The sequence below is a fragment of the Pectinophora gossypiella genome, chromosome 8 (assembly GCF_024362695.1).
Source record: "Pectinophora gossypiella chromosome 8, ilPecGoss1.1, whole genome shotgun sequence".
In the NCBI taxonomy this organism is placed as follows: Eukaryota; Metazoa; Arthropoda; class Insecta; order Lepidoptera; family Gelechiidae; genus Pectinophora; species Pectinophora gossypiella.
This window is the reverse complement of record NC_065411.1, coordinates 14,798,057-14,817,166: the sequence shown is the minus strand read 5'-3', so window position 1 is coordinate 14,817,166 and position 19,110 is coordinate 14,798,057. Positions and strand designations below refer to the sequence as shown.

The following is a 19,110-nucleotide window of genomic DNA, read 5'->3' as shown; positions in this document are numbered from 1 at the left end:
TTTGATTTCAAAGTCTCGAATTAATTACTGCTCCAAAATACCTACTTTTACATTAATATTATTGCATCGGTATTAATGTTAATGACGTATTTATAGGCCCAAACTCGTACTTATCTCGTAATGTTATTTCGAATTTCTCCGTAAAGAGGAATCTGATAACTGGCGAAATTGATGAAAGCTGTTTCATCTGTGGAAAATCATTATAATTAATATTTAGGTAGATAATTGAAATCTGTTAAGTACCGTTTCTGTGACGTGAAGAAACATAATAGGACGTTTTCAGCCGCTTATATTCCTGATCGAGGAGCTCGGTGGCGCAGCGGTAAACGCGTACGGTCTGCGATTGTTGAAGTTAAGCAACTTTCGCAAAGGCCGGACATAGGATGGGTGACCACAAAAAAAGTTTTCATCTCGAGCTCCTCCGTGCTTCGGAAGGCACGTTAAGCCGTTGGTCCCGGCTGCATTAGCAGTCGTTAATAACCATCAGTCCGCACTGGGCCAGCGTGATGGTTTAAGGCCCGATCTCCCTATCCATCCATAGGGAAGGCCCGTGCCCCAGCAGTGGGGACGTTAATGGGCTGATGATGATGGTGATGATATTTCTGAGTGTCGTAAAAACGGACAAACTGATTGTGTGCTTTTTAACCTGATGGACCATTTTGTGACTGACAACGTGGAATAAAGAATAAGTACTACTTTTATCACGTTAAATCTGGACAACTCCATCTATATTTTTTTTTTTTGGGGAACGTAGCTGGAATGTCCCTCATTACAAATCTCTACGTATGGTACAGATATTTATACAGCCCATCAACGTCCCCACTGCTGGGGCACGGGCCTTCCCTATGGATGGATAGAGAGATCGGGCGTTAAACAATCACGCGGGCCCAGTGCGGATTGATGGTTATTAACGACTGGTAATGCAGCCGGGACCAACGGCTTAACGTGCCTTCCGAAGCACGGAGGAGCTCGAGATGAAAACTTTTTTTTTGTGGTCACCCATCCTATGACCGGCCTTTGCGAAAGTTGCGAAAGTTGGAGCTCCTCCAGTATACCTCCATTTATACACTATTTGTGGTTTAATACATAGTAACATATTCTTACTGCGCTAAAATGTTGACGTGAGTCATTGTAGATTTGCAACAAATGGCATTAACTACTTGGCCAGACAAATGGGCAGCGGTGAGGGCCCGTTAAGGCGTTGGTCCTGCTTACTACTTACTGTCAGTAAATAGTCGTGATAAACCATGTCAGGGCCTTAATAATAACCCTGACATCAGGTTTGATGAGGTTCGTAATCCACTTCACAACCCACACGATAGAAGAAGGGCTTTCACCCTAAACAAAATTTAAGCCAATAGAATTGAGCGTGCCCAGTTGGACGCGAACTGCGGCTCAGAGCGTAGTCTGTGGGGAAATTATTTTAAAGAATTAATCGACCCTAGTGGGGCGATAGCGGTAAGCATTAAATGAATGAGGGCAAATCAGGGCTATGAATCTTCCGATATTCCAAGTACCATGATGCTTGCAATAAATGATTTGATTTGATTTGATGTTCTTCTTCTTGACAGATCGTGGATGGTAACGCGAAAACGGACGTGTCCAATAGGAAGGAGCCGGGCCTCTTCTGCGGCGAGATCGAGCAGCCCCAGACCTTCATCTCGGAGACCAACTTCGTCAAGATCGTCTTCCATGCTGACAATTTCACGGACCAAACATACTTCAGCTTCGATTCCAGGTACACCTATAGCTCACCCCAGGGTGTCCAGACACTTCATACAAAACACCTCCTTTTACACAGACACCCACTACACATTGACTACACATTACACACGCGCATTTGTGTGGGTGATATCTGACGCCATACTTAAGCACTAAAGTAATTAAAACACATAATAACTGGTTCTTACCGCGTTTAAATCAGGCATATGAGAGTCCCGATATTTCGACACTGTTGCAAGTGCCATGATCACGGGATGACTGATGAGATTGGATTAAAGCACTAAAGTAGTCGTATTTGATCGCCTGTAGACGTTATATCCGTGAAAGTGCAAAAAAGCTTTGTTTCTTAACACTTTCACGGACTTTTTTTATTCACATTCAAATCACGTGAGATAAAATATAAACCTATCAGGAAACGTCAGGAGCAAGCGACACGTTTGAATAAGGGGAGATTTATTTGTATATCCCCCTAGCGTTTCAGAGGGCACGAAATTAATTACTCATAGAATGAAATGAGAAACGGAATTGATATAAAACCAAAGTCATAGTACCATTCTTTGCGTATAGTTGATATATTATAGAGTTTATCATCATTACCAAGCAGAAATCGTCCACTGCTGGACATAGCGCTTAGGTCTTTCCACGGAATCGAAAAAAGTTCTATTCCGTGGGTCTTCCCCAAGACTGGCCGCAATGTACAATCTTCTGATGCCGTATCCAGCTGTTACCCACGACCCTTAAGAGATCCTCTGTCCACAATTTAGATTTAGAATGAATTTAGTTATGTTGTCTGTAAAAGTTTAATATGTATTGCTGTATGTGTACCTAAATAAATAAATACTCGTATGACTAAAAATAACAAGGTTGACTGCTTCTAAGGTAAATTATAAAATGCTAATCTAAAAATAAAAGCTGGTCTAAGATGATAAAATCTATCCGGTGTAGCTTTTAACTTTTTGTGTCTCACTGAGTCTATGTATATGCGTATGAAGGATAATATGATTACGAAAGTGGTACCCATATAAGGCGAAGGTTGTTGGTAGGGCTGACAGCGAAAGACCTAGAAGGACGGTCTTTGACCAAATTGACTCAACTGGCATGCACGAGAAGTATGTCAGGATCGAAACAAAAATGGGATTCCATTGTCACTCTTTACTCCGGTCACACCCGGACACTTCATTCAACAACCTCGTTTTACACAGACACCACACATTAATTATGTCGTACACGCGCATCTGTGTGTGTGACGTCTGACGTCATACGATTCAAGTCTATGTTCGACGGGGGGTGAGGTAAACCTAGCTCATACACTTGCGGGGAGCGGAGAGTTGCCGTTCTATGCGTAATATTTCCTTATTCTATGCTCCAGTAACCACCACTGGAGCTACTGCAGTAAACTTCAAAAACCCTTAACATTTCAAACCGCAGACAGTTCTAATGAGGGTTGTGCCTCACAGCCTGTTAACGTGCCACCAGGGCGCGGCACCGAGGCAAAAGCAATTAATCATCCAAACAAGTCTGAACAGGAAAAAACTAGTTCTGCCCTAAACGAAACTTACAAAACATTTGCATACAAAATTGTTCTCATTATTATAGGGACTATCAGGCGCTAAACATCGCAAAGAAACCCATCATAGTACCTAACAAAATATGTTTTCGGAGATACCTATGACTTAACCTGACTTCTTATCAAATTCAAATACAAAATTATTAATTATTATTATTATTTATTTTTAATTATTTTATTATTTTTTATTTATGTGTGTGTGTGTGTGTCGTGTTGTGTTCTTATCGTGTGGGTTGTGAGGTAAATTACCAACCTTTACAACCCTGGTGTCAAGGTTATTATTGAGCCGCCAAAGGCACCTGACGTGGCGCATGTAACGACTACGTAGTTACATCAGTAAGTAATAGCCGGGACCAACGGCTTAACGCCTTCCGAAGCACAGATCATCCTACTTTCGGACAATTGTAATGTCGTCCTAACCAAACTAGGGATCACAAAGTGATTTTTGTGATATGTTCCCGCCGGGATTCGAACCCAGGGCCTCGAGAAATTTTATTTATTATTATGATTATTAAAGTTTCTTTACTGAACTCAGAGCTATACAGTATTAAAATATACATAAATTCGCACCCATAATACCCCATGAACAGAACATAAGTATTCAAAAGCGAACTGACAGCCAAATTTTTTCAAGGCAAAAGTAATTAATAATCATACAATCAATTATGAACAGGAAAAAGCTAGTTCCGCCCTGTATACCCTAAACGCAACCTTCAAATTATTAAAATTCATAAATAAGTTTAATAGAAAATGGTAAACGTTTTTTGTTGGTTTTAGATCTGTCTTTATTTAATAGTCATAACATAACATAAACTGCCTATATACGTCCCACTGCTGGGCACAGGCCTCCCCTCAATCAACCGGAGGGGGTATGGAGCATACTCCACCACGCTGCTCCAATGCGGGTTGATGGAGGTGTTTTTTTTTACGGCTAATAGCCGGGACCAACGGCTTAACGTGCCCTCCGAAGCACGGAATCATCTTACTTTTTCGGACAATCAGGTGATTCAAGCCTGAAAAGTCCTTACCAAACAAAGGACAGTCTCACAAAGTGATTTCGACAATGTCCCCACCGGGAATCGAACCCGGACCGTGTGCGTCAAGCTAGCGGCCTCAAAAAAAAAATGGGCACGAAAAAATAATTTGACCATACCAAATATAGTACTCTTATTGAAAAAAATAGTACCTGTTGTAAAAAAAATTAGTACCATCACGGTTCTGGATTTATAGCCATGTTTTATTGCACTTGCTAGCTTGACGGTGAGCGAAATTTGGCGAGAGTTAACGACAAGGTCTTTCGCTTTGATTTAAACGCCAAAAAATAGTACCGAAATAGTACTCACCCCCTGCAAAATACCGAAATGAGTACTTCAATGGTTCCAAAGTTATAAAGGCAGTTCTTTGATCCCGCTGGCTTGACGTTTTGAAAATACCTATTATCTAGGGAACGCTTGCATACTTCAGTTTGTAACTAATGTCAATAAATTCGTATGAAATAGTACTTCCTACCATCATAATTTGGACCTGATTCTCTTTGTAGAAATATGTCAAAAAGTCATTATAACCTATGTCATACATTTATCAAGACAGGTACAGTCGCGAACAAAATTATTACACATGCTCAAGAAGAATGTTGTCAGATTTTAGTATTTTTTCCCCATTTTTGGGTAAAAATTGGTGAAGTGCCAGGGTTGTCAGATGAAAGTAATATCATTGTTGAAACTCTTTGAGTTATTCTACAAATACTGCAAATTGTTTATTAACAAACACTTTGATCCGTAACAAATTGAACATGAAGGTATAAATTATAAAATAAAACAGCAGATTAAAAATGTATTATGATGTATTAAAATCACAGATTGTTTTCAATAAGAACTAGACCCATGCAGCCATTTTTTATTAAAATTATGGCATATGGGTGTATGCAATAGCAATTTTTTGTAATAGCAACACTCGGAAGTGCAAAGAAATGGTAGGGTAGACCTCCAAAATGGCAATACTGGCGATGGCAATACTTACGAATAAATTGTGAGGTTATGTAATTGTCTACGTGACTGTATCAACAACAAATGTATGGCACAGGTTATGATGATTTTTTAACATATTTCTACAAAGAGAATCGGATCAAAATTATGATGGTAGGAAGTACTATTTCATACGAGTTTATTGACATTAGTTACATACTGAAGTATGCAAGCGTTCCCCAGATCATAGGTATTTTCAAAACGTCAAGCCAGCGGGATCAAAGAACTGCCTTTATAACTTTGGAACCATTGAAGTACTCATTTCGGTATTTTGCAGGGGGTGAGTACTATTTCGGTACTATTTTTTGGCGTTTAAATCAAAGCGAAAGACCTTGTCGTTAACTCTCGCCAAATTTCGCTCACCGTCAAGCTAGCAAGTGCAATAAAACATGGCTATAAATCCAGAACCGTGATGGTACTAATTTTTTTACAACAGGTACTATTTTTTTCAATAAGAGTACTATTTTTTGGTATGGTCAAATTATTTTTTCGTGCCCATTTTTTTTTTGAGGCCGCTAGCTTGACGCACACCCCGGACCTCCAGATCGTGAGCCTAACGCTCTAACCACTAGACCACGGAGGCTGTTCAAAACATTTGCATATAATACAAAATTGTACTAATTACAGGCCAACGTACGTAAGCAATGATATTGGTACGCTGAAACAAGTTAATTTAATTAAGTTTCGAAAGCTGATATTTAGTTTTAATTAATTATTATTTTGATGTTATCATTTATGATGTTCAATAAAGTAATTAGAAGGCAACTTGCAGCCATCCCTGATACGTCCTAAGATGTATAGATATCCAATTAACACTTTCAAGGACAGAACATCTAATGACGTTTCGATTCCAAGGGGTCATATTTTACCTATTATGAACCATCAATGACCCATGATCTCTGTCCGTGAAAGGGTTAATATCATGATGGTATTACCACTAGGGTCTATTAATTCTTTCAAATATTTTTCCTCTCAGACGACGCCCTGAGCCGAGGTTCGCGCCCAACTAGGGTCCCTCAGGCCTGTTGTCTTAAACGTTGTACCGGGTGAGCGCCCCCCATTTGTCCGGCCAAGTAGTTAATACCATCTGCGGCAAATCTACAATAAGTCACGTCAAAAAAAGATTCGATCCACATTGATTTCAGCGTGACGTCACATAGACTATAACCACTGGACCAATAAGACGGTTCTAATGACGCCTCATTTGTTAAATTGTGACAGGTGGTTTCGAAGTTAGGCTGGAAAAGACGTGCATACACACATACATAATATACATACACAGAGGTTAAACACATAACCCTCTTTTTTGCTTCACTGTAGTCGGGTAAAAGTCTAATATAATCTAGCTTACTGGGCAAAGGCCTCCCCTTCCTCTTTCCTTTTTTCGCGGTCATGTGCGTACTCCGGCCAGTCCCACCGGCAAGCATCCAAATCGTCACCCCATCTCTTTCGAGGTCTACCACAACGCATGTACCCGTCGTGTATCCTTGCCCACCGCTCAAAGGGTAAAACCGGGTAAAAGTAGTTTTGTAAAAATTAAAAATAAGTAACAATGTTTTTATTTTCTTTTCAGAGCGGAGCAACAGTTCGAAGTGTATCTTCGATACGGTCAACATCCAGAACTTTATCCAAACAGAAGAGGAGAAGTTGTGGCTGGGTGAGTAAACATAACATAAACATGATCATACTGTAAACATGCCATTGGTGGTCACTGACCCTTCCACCAATCGCAAGGTAAGGCGGTTCTCACACTGCCCCGCATGATGCAGCGTAGCGCGTGGATGCGTGTTCTTCCGTTGCTTGTAAGTATCTCCGTTTGTATAGAAAACAAGCACGGTCTAACACACACAGAAAATGCATCCGCGTGAACGCGCGTGGAAGTTCGAACAGTATCCTGAGTGTGCTGGTCTGCAGGTGGGATGCGCCTATGTTTGCGCGTTGGATGTTTGTGTGTTGGTGTTACAAGTCAGTCGATTACATAAGATTACTAAATCTTTTAAGGGGCAATGTATACGTTTTTACAATAAGATTCCCATTGACATTCAGAATTTGCCTTTCAACTGCTTTAAGACAGTAGTTAAACAAAAACTTTCCAAAAAAGGTTATTATAAAGTTAGTGATTATTTAGAAGATATGAATGCATGGGATTAACTGTCTGAGAACTGATATAAGGCAGCTAAATTACTCAATTGTATATCAATATTTTGTTTATTTTTATTTTTTTAAAGAACGTCTAGGGCCCTGTGCCGAGGTTTTTCTTGCAGCTTCTTTTCAGGTTGTGAGAAGCTGCAGTAGTTTTAGGCGGATGAGACGTTCGTTATGTAAAAATTGACGATTCAAAGTGTAACTATGTTACCTACTGAATAAAGATATTTTTGAATTTGAATTTGATGCGGTTGCACACAGGTGGTAGTGGCAGCTGAATTTTTAATTGTATTTCAAAATGTTGTATGTTTACTAACAATACAATAAGATTGTAATTACTAACACCTATGGATTGTAATATATGAAAATATATCTTAATTATTATTGTAGGTGTGATTGGGTATCTTAGGTCAAAGATAAATTATGAATTCTTATTGCTTATTAAATAACGACAGATCTTGATCATAACCGATCGTATTATAAATAAATAAATAACCATTTGCGCAATCCAATGCAAATTGGCAGCTTCAGAACTAAGTACTTTATTGTTGTTTTGTTTTGATTCCCGCGTGAACAAGAACGCAGTGGACTCGACGATACGGCTCACCACCTATCACGTTGGTCTAATAGAAAGCTAGGTGAAGTGTGGGCACTTAGTTCATCTTGCTATGAATGTACCTCTGACTACCTCAACTGGTAGTAGTGAGCTGATACTAGGCAGCCAAATGACTAAATTGTACAACTATTATATTTTTTTTAAGAACGTTTAGAGCCCTGTGCCGAGGTAATTCTTGCAGCTTTTTTTCCCCGGCTGTACAGGTTGTGAGAAGCTGCAGTACTTTTAGGCGGATGAGACTTTCGTTATGTAAAAAATGACGATTCAAAGTGAAACTGTGTTACTTACTTAATAAAGATATTATAATTTTGAATTTGAATATGCTAAATGTTCAATCACGTTTGAATAAAGGATATTTAATCTCTTTACGACACTAATGTTTTTGATAGTTTTCAAGCGTAAAGTTCTTCATCAACCCTTGTTCAATACATTCAGCATTTACCGTATTTGAGATTCAATATAACACGATCTGAAGCTCAGTAAAGGGATCGGGACTTATTCAAATGACTTCAAATTGCTGCGCCGACTTCAAAGAGTGAACGTGATGAACATTTTGAAGCCAATCGCATGGAAAAGCTATTCCGTATTGTCTATGTCTATCCAGTAGCAGGTAGAGTCGCTGGTTGCGATACTACTAGGACAGCTACTCGTACTTAGTATCGAAGGTAATACTCGGGGAAAAGTGATTATTTTGGGGTATTTTTATGTAAACATATTTAACGTTTTAGGTATGGCATCTGAGAGGAGCTCGTTGGCGCAGCGGTAAACGCGCTCGGTCTGCGATTGTTGAAGTTAAGCAACTTTCGCAAAGGCCGGTCATAGGATGGGTGACCACAAAAAAAAAGTTTTCATCTCGAGCTCCTCCGTGCTTCGGAAGACACGTGAAGCCGTTGGTCCCGGCTGCATTAGCAGTCGTAATTAACCATCAATCCGCAGTGGGCCCGCGTGATGGTTTAAGGCCCGATCTCCCTATCCATCCATAGGTAAGGCCCGTGCCCCAACAGTGGGGACGTTGATGGGCTGATGATGATGTGACATCAGCAGAAATATATACGATACGCCTCACCATCTATCACGTTGGTATATGTCACAGAAGAATGGTGAGATGTGGTTGCTTCTGCTGATCGAGGCCCTTTTATCTCAGGACGTCCACCACCACCTTATGATCATTTTGACGAACATCCGTTTTGCCTTTTTTGAAATTGAAAAGTCCTTGATAGTGAATTGACGTGCACTCGTCAAGGGAGACTGGTAATAATCAAGGAAAATAAACTTTTTTCAGAAGTTTTTCTATATCCTTACAGCTGTGACCGATACCTATTACACTGCACAATACTAGAAAGACAACTCTAGCTGCCAGGGGCTGTTATTTCGACTAAGAATGTTCCGACGGAAAGGACGCGTCAAGTGCTCAGTACAAAATATCCACTTATGAAAATATACATCCACATAAACAGCCTATATACGTCCCACTGCTGGGCACAGGACTCTCCTCAATCAACCGGAGGGGGTATTGCTTAATTTGAATATTTAATGAACAAGTAGGTACATACATATGTAAATTCACGGCTATTTCCCACCGGGGTAAGCAGAAACTGTAGAATTCCATTTGCTTCGACACACTTCTCTTCATTTATGCCATCAATCGTATTAAAAACCAATAAATCAAGTCAAATCTTTTTAAAAGTCGTATTGAACAAGTCATTTATAAAAATAATAGTTTCAATTTGAATTAGGAAATTCGGCAATTGACAGTTGTAACCATAAAATATGAAATATGTCGGACATGGTAGTATATCATTTAACGATAATTATCCAATAGTGTTTTTATTAAGATCATTTTTTAATATTTTATTTTTACGAAATAAGGTTGCGATTTTTTTGTCTGTGTATTACGATGAGCTTTGTGTGATTTCATATATATATATATATGACAAAAAATAACAAAATCTATCTTTTAGGTTTCAAGTTATACTGTTTAACAGATTCTTTGTTTATTGAAATGTGACGTCACTGGGGCTTTTTGGCGGGAAACGGGAACGGGACAGTTGCTTTCTTCATTGAGTAATCTAAATAATTAATACGAAGTGGTGTTTTGTGGTTAATGATCGCATTAAGTTAGTCGGAAGACATTCGCGAGTGTTATTATATTGGGTATTCAATAAACAAAGTGCGTCCGCATAAACTCAAAAGTTTATGCGGACTTTTGAGTTAATTCGTTTGGGGTTCGGAGTAGGAGTCTACTCCGAGGGTGGGGGCTTAGGTTTCATCATCATCACCTTTCATCATTTCATTAATCATCAAGAAAAAAAATACGTCAGACATGGCTGTATGGGCATAGTTCCCTTTGCCTTACCCTTCGGGGAAAACAAAAACAAAAAAAAAAGTGACGTCACTGGGCAAAACGTCATGTGACCAACCGTCATCACCAGCCCATTAAAATCCCCACTGCTTTCCCTATGGATGGATAGGGAGATCGGGCCTTAAACCACCACGCGGGCCCAGTGCGGATTGGTGGTTATTAACGACTGCCAATGCAGCCGGGACCAACCGTATTCGCTCAAATTTAAATTATATTTTTTTGTATTACATTATGCTTTTTTGAGTAAGTACATAAATTATTTTAAGAGGTGTAAATTAAAAAAAAAAAGCGTAAAAAAAGCGTTTGTAATTTTTAAAATACTTATCAGAAAACTGTCTTGTAGGCAATTATAGATCCAATACTTTCCAATCTACTATATTGGACAGTAAAAAATAAACAAAACACGTGTACACTCCCACGCAGAAACAGAAACCATTTATTTGTAGATTAGGGTACAGTCCATGACCAATAAATGTACCCACTTGAGGACTCTGTCACTTAGAAATAAATTTAAAGAAATTAGTATTTTAACTTTGGCATCACAATATATCTTGGAAAACTTAATATATGTAAAAAAACATATAGGATTATTTGCAAAAAATAGCGATCGGCACATTGTTAATACCCGGAATAAAAATCTTATGTAATCGACTGGCTTTACAAGTCAGTCGATTACATAAGATTACAAAATCTTTTAATTTACAAAATGTATACGTTTTTACAATAAGATTCCCATTGACATTCAGAATTTGCCTTTCAACTGTTTTAAAACAGTAGTAAAACAAAAACTTTACAAAAAAGGTTATTATAAAGTTAGTCATTATTTAGAAGATATGAATGCATGGGATTAACTGTCTGAGAACTGATATTAGGCAGCTAAATTACTCAATTGTATACCAATATTTTATGCTTATTTTTATTTTTTTAAAGAACGTCTAGGGCCCTGTGCCGAGGTTTTTCTTGCAGCTTCTTTTCCCCGGCTATACAGGTTGTGAGAAGCTGCAGTAGTTTTAGGCGGATGAGACGTTCGTTATGTAAAAATTGACGATTCAAAGTGTAACTATGTTACCTATTGAATAAAGATATTTTTGAATTTGAATTTGTCGCGCTAATATATTTGACATTTAGTGAAACTTACACAGCAATTTGTCAAAAAAAAACATGTGACATGGTACCATAATGTATGCATATTGATGTTCGTGACCGTACATATAGATATGTCACAGTTTATCGAGTTGATCCAACAGATTCGTAATAAATCCATTCTCCAGGATAACAAATCGAACTTGAAAGGATATGACAAGCTATCAGAAGAAGATTAAACCCGCTTAACGACCGACTAATCAATATCCCGAACTGTAGTCGGGAAGTCATCACATAAACGTTCGAAATAAATCAAGTGAGAACCTGCCAATTACATAAAAGGCTTACTCCGGTGTCGCAAAATGGCGCCGAAATAGTCCTCATAATTTTTGTCATGGACCAAGAAACTTGGAAAGGAGCGCGTAGAGAAATGAGAATTTATATAGACGATGGGTTTATAATCTAAATATATAAAAGGAGAAACTGACTGACTGACATATCAACGCACAGCCTAAACGGCTAAACGTAGGCACTTGAAATTTGGAAGGGACGTAGCTTAGGTACCGTAGAGGTGCACTAAGAAACGAATTCCTGGAATTCCCACGGGAACGGGAACTAGCGGGAAAATCCTTTTGTATGAAAAATCTAAACCGCTTAAGTAAGACGCTTGAAATTTGGCATGCAGGTACCTTAGTTAACTTAAAGCTTAGTTGCAACAGGATATTGCAAAATTTCCACGGAAACGGGAGTTAGCGGGAAAAAAAAATTGTATGAAAAAACGAAACCGCGTAAGATATATGTTTTCAATCTAGCATGCATGAATACCTTAGTAAATATAAAGTTTCGTTACGGCTGTATTTTGAAAAATGGGAGTTAGCGGGAATGTGAATTTGTATGAAAAAATCTAAACTGCATTTTTATTTGATATGCACTCCCACACACAAAAAGACCTCTCTTTTATAACACGCCACGCGGACGAAGTCGCGGGCAAAAGCTAGTCTGGTTATATAATCTGGACCCAGTTTTAGTCTTATCGATGGCAACATGAGCAACGCTGCATCGAAAGGTTTTTAGTTTTTAGTAGTTTTTAGGTGCATAACATCAAAGTTACTCGAAGGCATGCTATATAGAAATATTTCTTCGTCGAAATAATACTTGTGTATGTTACCATATTTTAGATAAGTAGTCAATATGTTGGCTAAACAAGAGCCCAGTCGGACATCCGGTCAAGCCGGACATACGATTAGTGCTATCTGAGGCATACCTACATTGGTCAGGTTAATAATAAGCAAGGAACTAACCTAAGCATTATAATCTCTTCAGTCAACCGGTCTCCGATACTAACCACGCGTGCGTGGTCGACGTTTTCCCTCATTCGACCAACTAGGACAGATTAATTATGTCAAATACCTGAGCCGAAATTCGCGCTCCACTAGGCACCCTCAGACCTGTTGTCTTAAATTTTGTACTGAGTGACAGCCCTTAGCGCTCCCCGTGTGTCCGCCCCAGTAGTTAACGCCATCTGCAGCAAATCTACAATAAGTCACGTCAAAAAAAAGTAAACCGAATAAGAAAAGCAACATGGTTCAGTCTTTTCGAACTTGACCTTCAAAACTATAACAAAAAATATCAGCATCAACTATTTTATGAAGCCCAAGACTCCCAATATTCACTTACCAAGACTACCTAAAACGAGATCCCTCATTTCTATACCGCCATTTCTCATGAAAGAGTAACCTCACTCCAATAAGGTTACCCAACACTCGGGCACAAAATGGGTAGCACTTCGGTAAGGACGTGACCGAAATGCGAAATAAATCGACGAATCGGCGGCTGTTATTGCACTACTGATTTACGCTGAGTAATCAACTACTGCGATTAGGGAAACTGCTGAGGGACTGGTCTGCTCAGGGACTGGGCCCTTAAAATATTATACGTACTTAACGTACGGGTTTAAGCCGTATTTTTATCGGGAACGTATCAATTGTGTTCCCTTGAGTTATTGTTGGCTATTTTTCGGTAGTTTACTCTGCCCATATAGGGGATCAAAATGTATCTTTCAATGTGTCTCTTGTTCTTGCGATACCGGTAATCAACTTCAGCGATTAGAGAAATTGCTGAGGGTGTAAGTGGACCCTTAAAATATTATACTTATGTATATATATGCTTATCTATTAAAGCAGTTATTTTATTTAGACACGCAACTTTATTGCCTTTGAGTTTTTTTTGGATATTTTTCTGTGGTTTCTTGCGATTAATTATCAGATCGAAACGCGACTTTCTATGTCTGTTGTTTTTGTCTGATTTACGCTGAGTAATAGGTAACTAGAAAAGTTTCTAGTATAAGTATATAGACTTCCTATGCTTAATAGATAGGTTGAAAATTTTGTTTGTTTTCTTTTTTTTTTCGATTGATTAAATTTTGCTCTGGGCAGATGTTTGGAATACCAATTCATGCTATTTATATCCATTGTATCATCGTGAACATGCTGTGGACTGTATGATCAGGATCGGGGTCGATTTCAATTTAAAGAACTTTTATCGAATTTCAACTGTGATTTTTAAACGCGTTCGCCTTGCTTAGGTACTATTTTTGCATCCGCAACTAGCGGGATGTGCGTTCATTACCAATATTCGTTGTACTATTCTAATTGTAGTGCCGTCTCGCTTTAGTAGCGCTGCCTCGCTCCGTCCCACTCTGGCGCCGTCTCACTCTAACACGGCGTCTGAAACAATGCCTATATTAGAACAAAGATCATCAAATGTTATTATGTGGCGATTATTGTAATGGTTTGTGTTTCTGTGGAAAAGTTCAAATCTTTTCTATGGTCACGATTGCTGTTGTAACAATACAATATCCAATTCTATGTGTGCTTTTGTTTTGTCGACAGATCGTATTGCGAGCGTGTGTTCCGAGACTGTCGCCTACAAACCTGCTACGTACAATCGGCTGCCTACCCTGGAGTGTATCCACGGAACTTGCATTGCAGGTATGTCTTCAAATTATAGATTTAAAACTCAAAGCCAAGACAAGACACAGTGGCGTAGACAAAAATTCTTCCGCACAATAAGAGCTGCTGGAATTGGGTCGTGTACTAGGTTCAAGATAAATTTATGATGTTCTGTTTACTAAATAAAGACTCATCTAAAACTAACGAAAAACATTTTCTTTTTTCTATTTAACTTATTTTTGAATTTTAAATAAGAAAAACGTAATAATAAGTCTAACATTTTATCACGTTTTTCTATGACGTCACAGTGTGCTTTTTCATACAAATTCCATAGTAATTTCGTGTTTTGACGTTTAGTAAAAAGTTACTGATTTGACTAGTTGGAAACTAGCCTATTTTCAGTTTTATATGGAATGAGGGACTTTCCTCACCACTCGTGCCCAAAAGTAAATATAGAGGGCGCTGTAATACTCATTGCTCGGGTACATAACTATTCAAAAGTACAAAAACATAAATAAAAATAAAATGTCACAGGACAGTATTTTTATATATATAAAAAAAAAACAAAATGTTCAAAAAGTGTGTTGTAGCTGAAAATCAGCGTTTTGTTCGTGAGAGCAAAAACTTGCGCTGAGCTATGACCGATTTGCGCTGCATCAGCAAACATACATACCTGGCGTGTTTAATACAGAGCTTCGTCTCTGTTGATTGGTTGTCTGTATCTAATCTTTTTCTTTTTGTATGCATGTGTGTCTGTAGACCAAATAAATGTTTTTATCTATCTATCTAAGACACAGCCTTTCAAACGTTGAACTTGCGACCTTTTGACAGACAAACGGACAGACGAAAAAACGGTTTAGGGGTACTAATTGGAAGCCTTCTCTGTACAGAACCAGAAAAGTACTTTCAATCCATTTTTCGTTGGAATAAAAAAAATCTTAATTTTTTTTATGTGATCGAAATATTTGTTTACCCATCTCAAGATGGTTCTGAAGAAAAAAAACATCAAAATCGGACCTGTCTCTGGCACATTAAGAGTTAGAAAGCTCCGGCTTTATTCATCTCCCTAGCATTATCCAGTTTTTTCACAGGGTCCGCTTACCTAACCTGAAGACTTGCCAGGTCCAGTTTTTTTTATAGAAGCGACTGTCTGTCTGACCTTCCAACCGGCGAAGAGAAAACCAGCCCAATACAGGTTAGGTCACATACCTCCGAAAATTTCTCGGGAATGTGGGTTTCCGACGACGATTTCCTTCACCGCTGAGCACGTGATAAATCATTTATGATCCAAAAATGAATTCGAAAATCATTGTTGCCTGTGCTGTATTCGAACTTGCGACCTCAAAGTGAGAGGCAAGCGGACCAACTGGGCTACCACGGCTCTACGCTTCGGCTTTATTGTCTCCCTTAATACATTGTCACAATACTTGGCTAAACTCAACTGGAGATGCTTCGGTGCAATGTGTTTTTAACAAAAGAGGAACGCCGCCTATTGTGCTTATGTTTTTATCCGTATGTTTATGTCCTTTGTATATTATATCGTTGTGCAATAAAGTATTATTGATTGTTTGATTGACACATCAGATTCTCACATTTATTGTAAAACCTTTATTGTACCATGTTTTATGAGCAAATAAATAGTTTTGAATTTTGATTTTTTGATTTTTTTTGAACACACGTCGACCTCGCGGAAGGAGTCAATGTCAACGGACACCAACCACTCTAATGCTCGGTATTCTGCCCCCAGGTATCACCTGAACACAAGACTGCCATACATAAAGCTGTACATAGAAAACGAAGAGTTCAACATAGATGGACAACGATGCGAAAACATCATGACCTGCCCCATGAGACCCATCACCTCAGGTAAGATTGGTGTGCCTTTTACACACACACTGGCCCCGATTCCTGCAGACACCGCCTAATTTTATTTTAAGTTATATCCGTCAATTTCATATCCGTCGAAAAGGAAAGGGACGGATGATTCACAGCTCTTAATTTTAGGAAGACTGAGTAAATGACTGAATGACCCGGGCGAATCAAAAAGGTACGTCGCTGGTATTCCATCCGTTTGACGTGCTGTCTACTTAACTGTGTCGGGTTATTGACTGATGTAAAATTTTTAGACGGTTGGTTTAGATTTGTGCTTAAAATTGACGTGTGTTCCATAAATTTTATGCTTTTCGATTACCTGTCCCTTTCCTTTTTGGAGGATAAGAAAATGACAGATATAACTTAAAATAAAATTAGATGGTATTTACAGGAATTAGCACCAATATTGCATACATACATAACAAACAAATGTTATGCTTAAGTTGCTGTGCCCCAGCGGGGCGTCACAATGTACCTACCATATCTTGTATACCACCTATGTAAAACGTGGTAAAACTGTGACTTGCAAGGTTCGCGCCCAACTGGGCACCCTCAGGCCTGTTGTCTTAAACGTTGTACCGGGTGAGAGCCTTCAGCGCTCCCCATTTGTCCGGCCAAGTAGTTAATGCCATCGGCGGCAAATCTACAATAAGTAAAAAAAAAAATGTGACTTGCAATAAATGATTACGATTATGATTACATACATGGTGCTGGTTACGGTGTCAGTAAGGAAACTTCGATTGATGATTCAGACCACGATTCTGAGTTGATATCAAGTGGAATTTTACGTCGCAAAATATTTTCTTCTATACTTTTGCGATGGAAAATTTCACTCGATATCAACTCAGAATCATGGTCAGAATCATCCCTTAAAGATTTTGTTACGATGTCACTAATACCCTGTTTACATTACCGCCATATCACAAAACGAAAACTAAAGAAAATAGCCTAATAAATTATTATAATAATATTGCTACGACCTATATTTAAAACCTGGTATTAAACTAGGGATCTCAAAGTTAATTTTGTGACATGTCTCTACCGGGCTTCGAAACTGGACCGTCGATCGACCACTGCACCACGGGAACGACAGGGGCCGTTAATTTTTTAATGACGAACAGTTTGTTAAAGGACATAATATAAATATGTAGATTTAACTGATATTGTTATACTTCTATAAGTATATTGAAGTTTATTTTCTGTTTGTGCATGTACGAGCAGTAGTAGTAACAGGATTGTTCATTCATGTCTTATGTGATTGTTCATGAGGAATGGCGACCAACACCAGGCATATTTTTCCCAATTTTTGTTGGTTTCCTACTTCGATCACCATATACATATAATGATGATGATGATGATGATACATATATCGAAGGTTTTCTATGTATAATTGTAAACTAAGTGACAGTTACACGTTTCATTTGTAACCCGGGGTAATCTTTAATTGGCTTTCTATCACTACTGTGTATACTGTATAAGCTGTTGATTATCTGAACAATAAATAAAAAAAATAATAAATTCATTACGTTGTTGTTACGTAAAAGACCTCGCATGGAACTTAAAAATCTTCCCTAAATAATATTTAACGCACTGAATTTCCTCGTCTCCCGACAGACTAAAAATTCCTTTTAAACTTCAGCTGCTCTAAGCAATAAGTTGAGACAGATCTTGTGGTTTAAGATGGATGGTGCGAAGTTGGCCCGAAATTCTCTCAACCGATGGCCCCCTTGAGGCTAAGCGTGATGTTGCACAGTTTACTTCTTTTTTTAAAAGCAAGATGGCGGAAAATGTTAGACGGTGTTAGGAGATAGAGGGGATATAGTATTTTGTGAACAATATTCTGTAATGAAGCTGCGATCGCGGCCACGGTCAAAATAAGTTTTTGTTTAAGTAAGAATAAGTAAAGAGATTTCTTTCATTTAAAACTTGTTTATATTTTTGTAAATTAAAAAATATTACATAACAGTATACAGGGTGTTAGTGCCATCGTAACGAAAATTTTGATTTTGACGGAAATTTTGAATTTTTGATTTTTTGCGGGATGATTTAAACCATGATTCTAAGTTGATATCAAGTGGAAAATCCTATCGGAAAAATTATAAATAATAAATTATTTTCAGTTTTTATCACGTAAAATTTATCAACTCAGAATCATGGTCTGAATCATCCATCTTCTTTTCGTTACGATGTCACTAACACCCTGCATAAACAATATATAAAATCTCATTCTATGTAAAATTGGCTGAGCTTTTCACAGAAAATTCCTTTGGCTGACAGATCAAAAGTTCCAAGTAATGCTTTACATCAGAACATGTCTTGAGTTTCAAAGCGATTCCTTCAATCAAATATAACAAAGTTACATACGTGTTGTAGTCGAAGAATGAAATATTCAGGTATATGATTCGTATATTTTAGGCTCTACAGTGAATCATTCGAAGACTTATTCTATGTATTTATAAGCCCTAACGGCCTCTGTGATCCGATGGTTGAGCGTTAGGCTCACAATCAGGAGGTCCCGGGTTCGAATCCCGGTTGAACCATATCACAAAAATCCCTTCGTGACCCAAGTTGTGTTTATGACGTGACTTATTGTAGATTTGCCGTAAATGGCATTAACTACTTGGCCGGACAAATTACAACATTTAAGACAGGCCTTAGGGTGCCCACCTCGGTTCAAGGCGTCGTCTGATAGGATAATATTTGAAAGAATTAATAAAAAAGTGTTTATAGTCGCGAGCTGATTGGCCGCCTCTATGGCTCATCCGTAG

The 19,110-nt window shown here is 38.4% G+C and overlaps 1 protein-coding gene across 1 annotated transcript in view; it reads left to right on the top strand.

Moving 5' to 3' along the window:
- LOC126369290 (uncharacterized) overlaps positions 1-19,110 on the top strand; it is a 138,450-nt gene that overhangs the window by 107,681 nt on the left and 11,659 nt on the right. The window contains exons 4-7 of the mRNA XM_050013647.1: positions 1,572-1,738; positions 6,887-6,970; positions 14,411-14,509; positions 16,218-16,336. Coding sequence (XP_049869604.1) covers positions 1,572-1,738; positions 6,887-6,970; positions 14,411-14,509; positions 16,218-16,336 — 469 coding nt within the window. The remainder of the gene's footprint in view (positions 1-1,571; positions 1,739-6,886; positions 6,971-14,410; positions 14,510-16,217; positions 16,337-19,110) is intronic.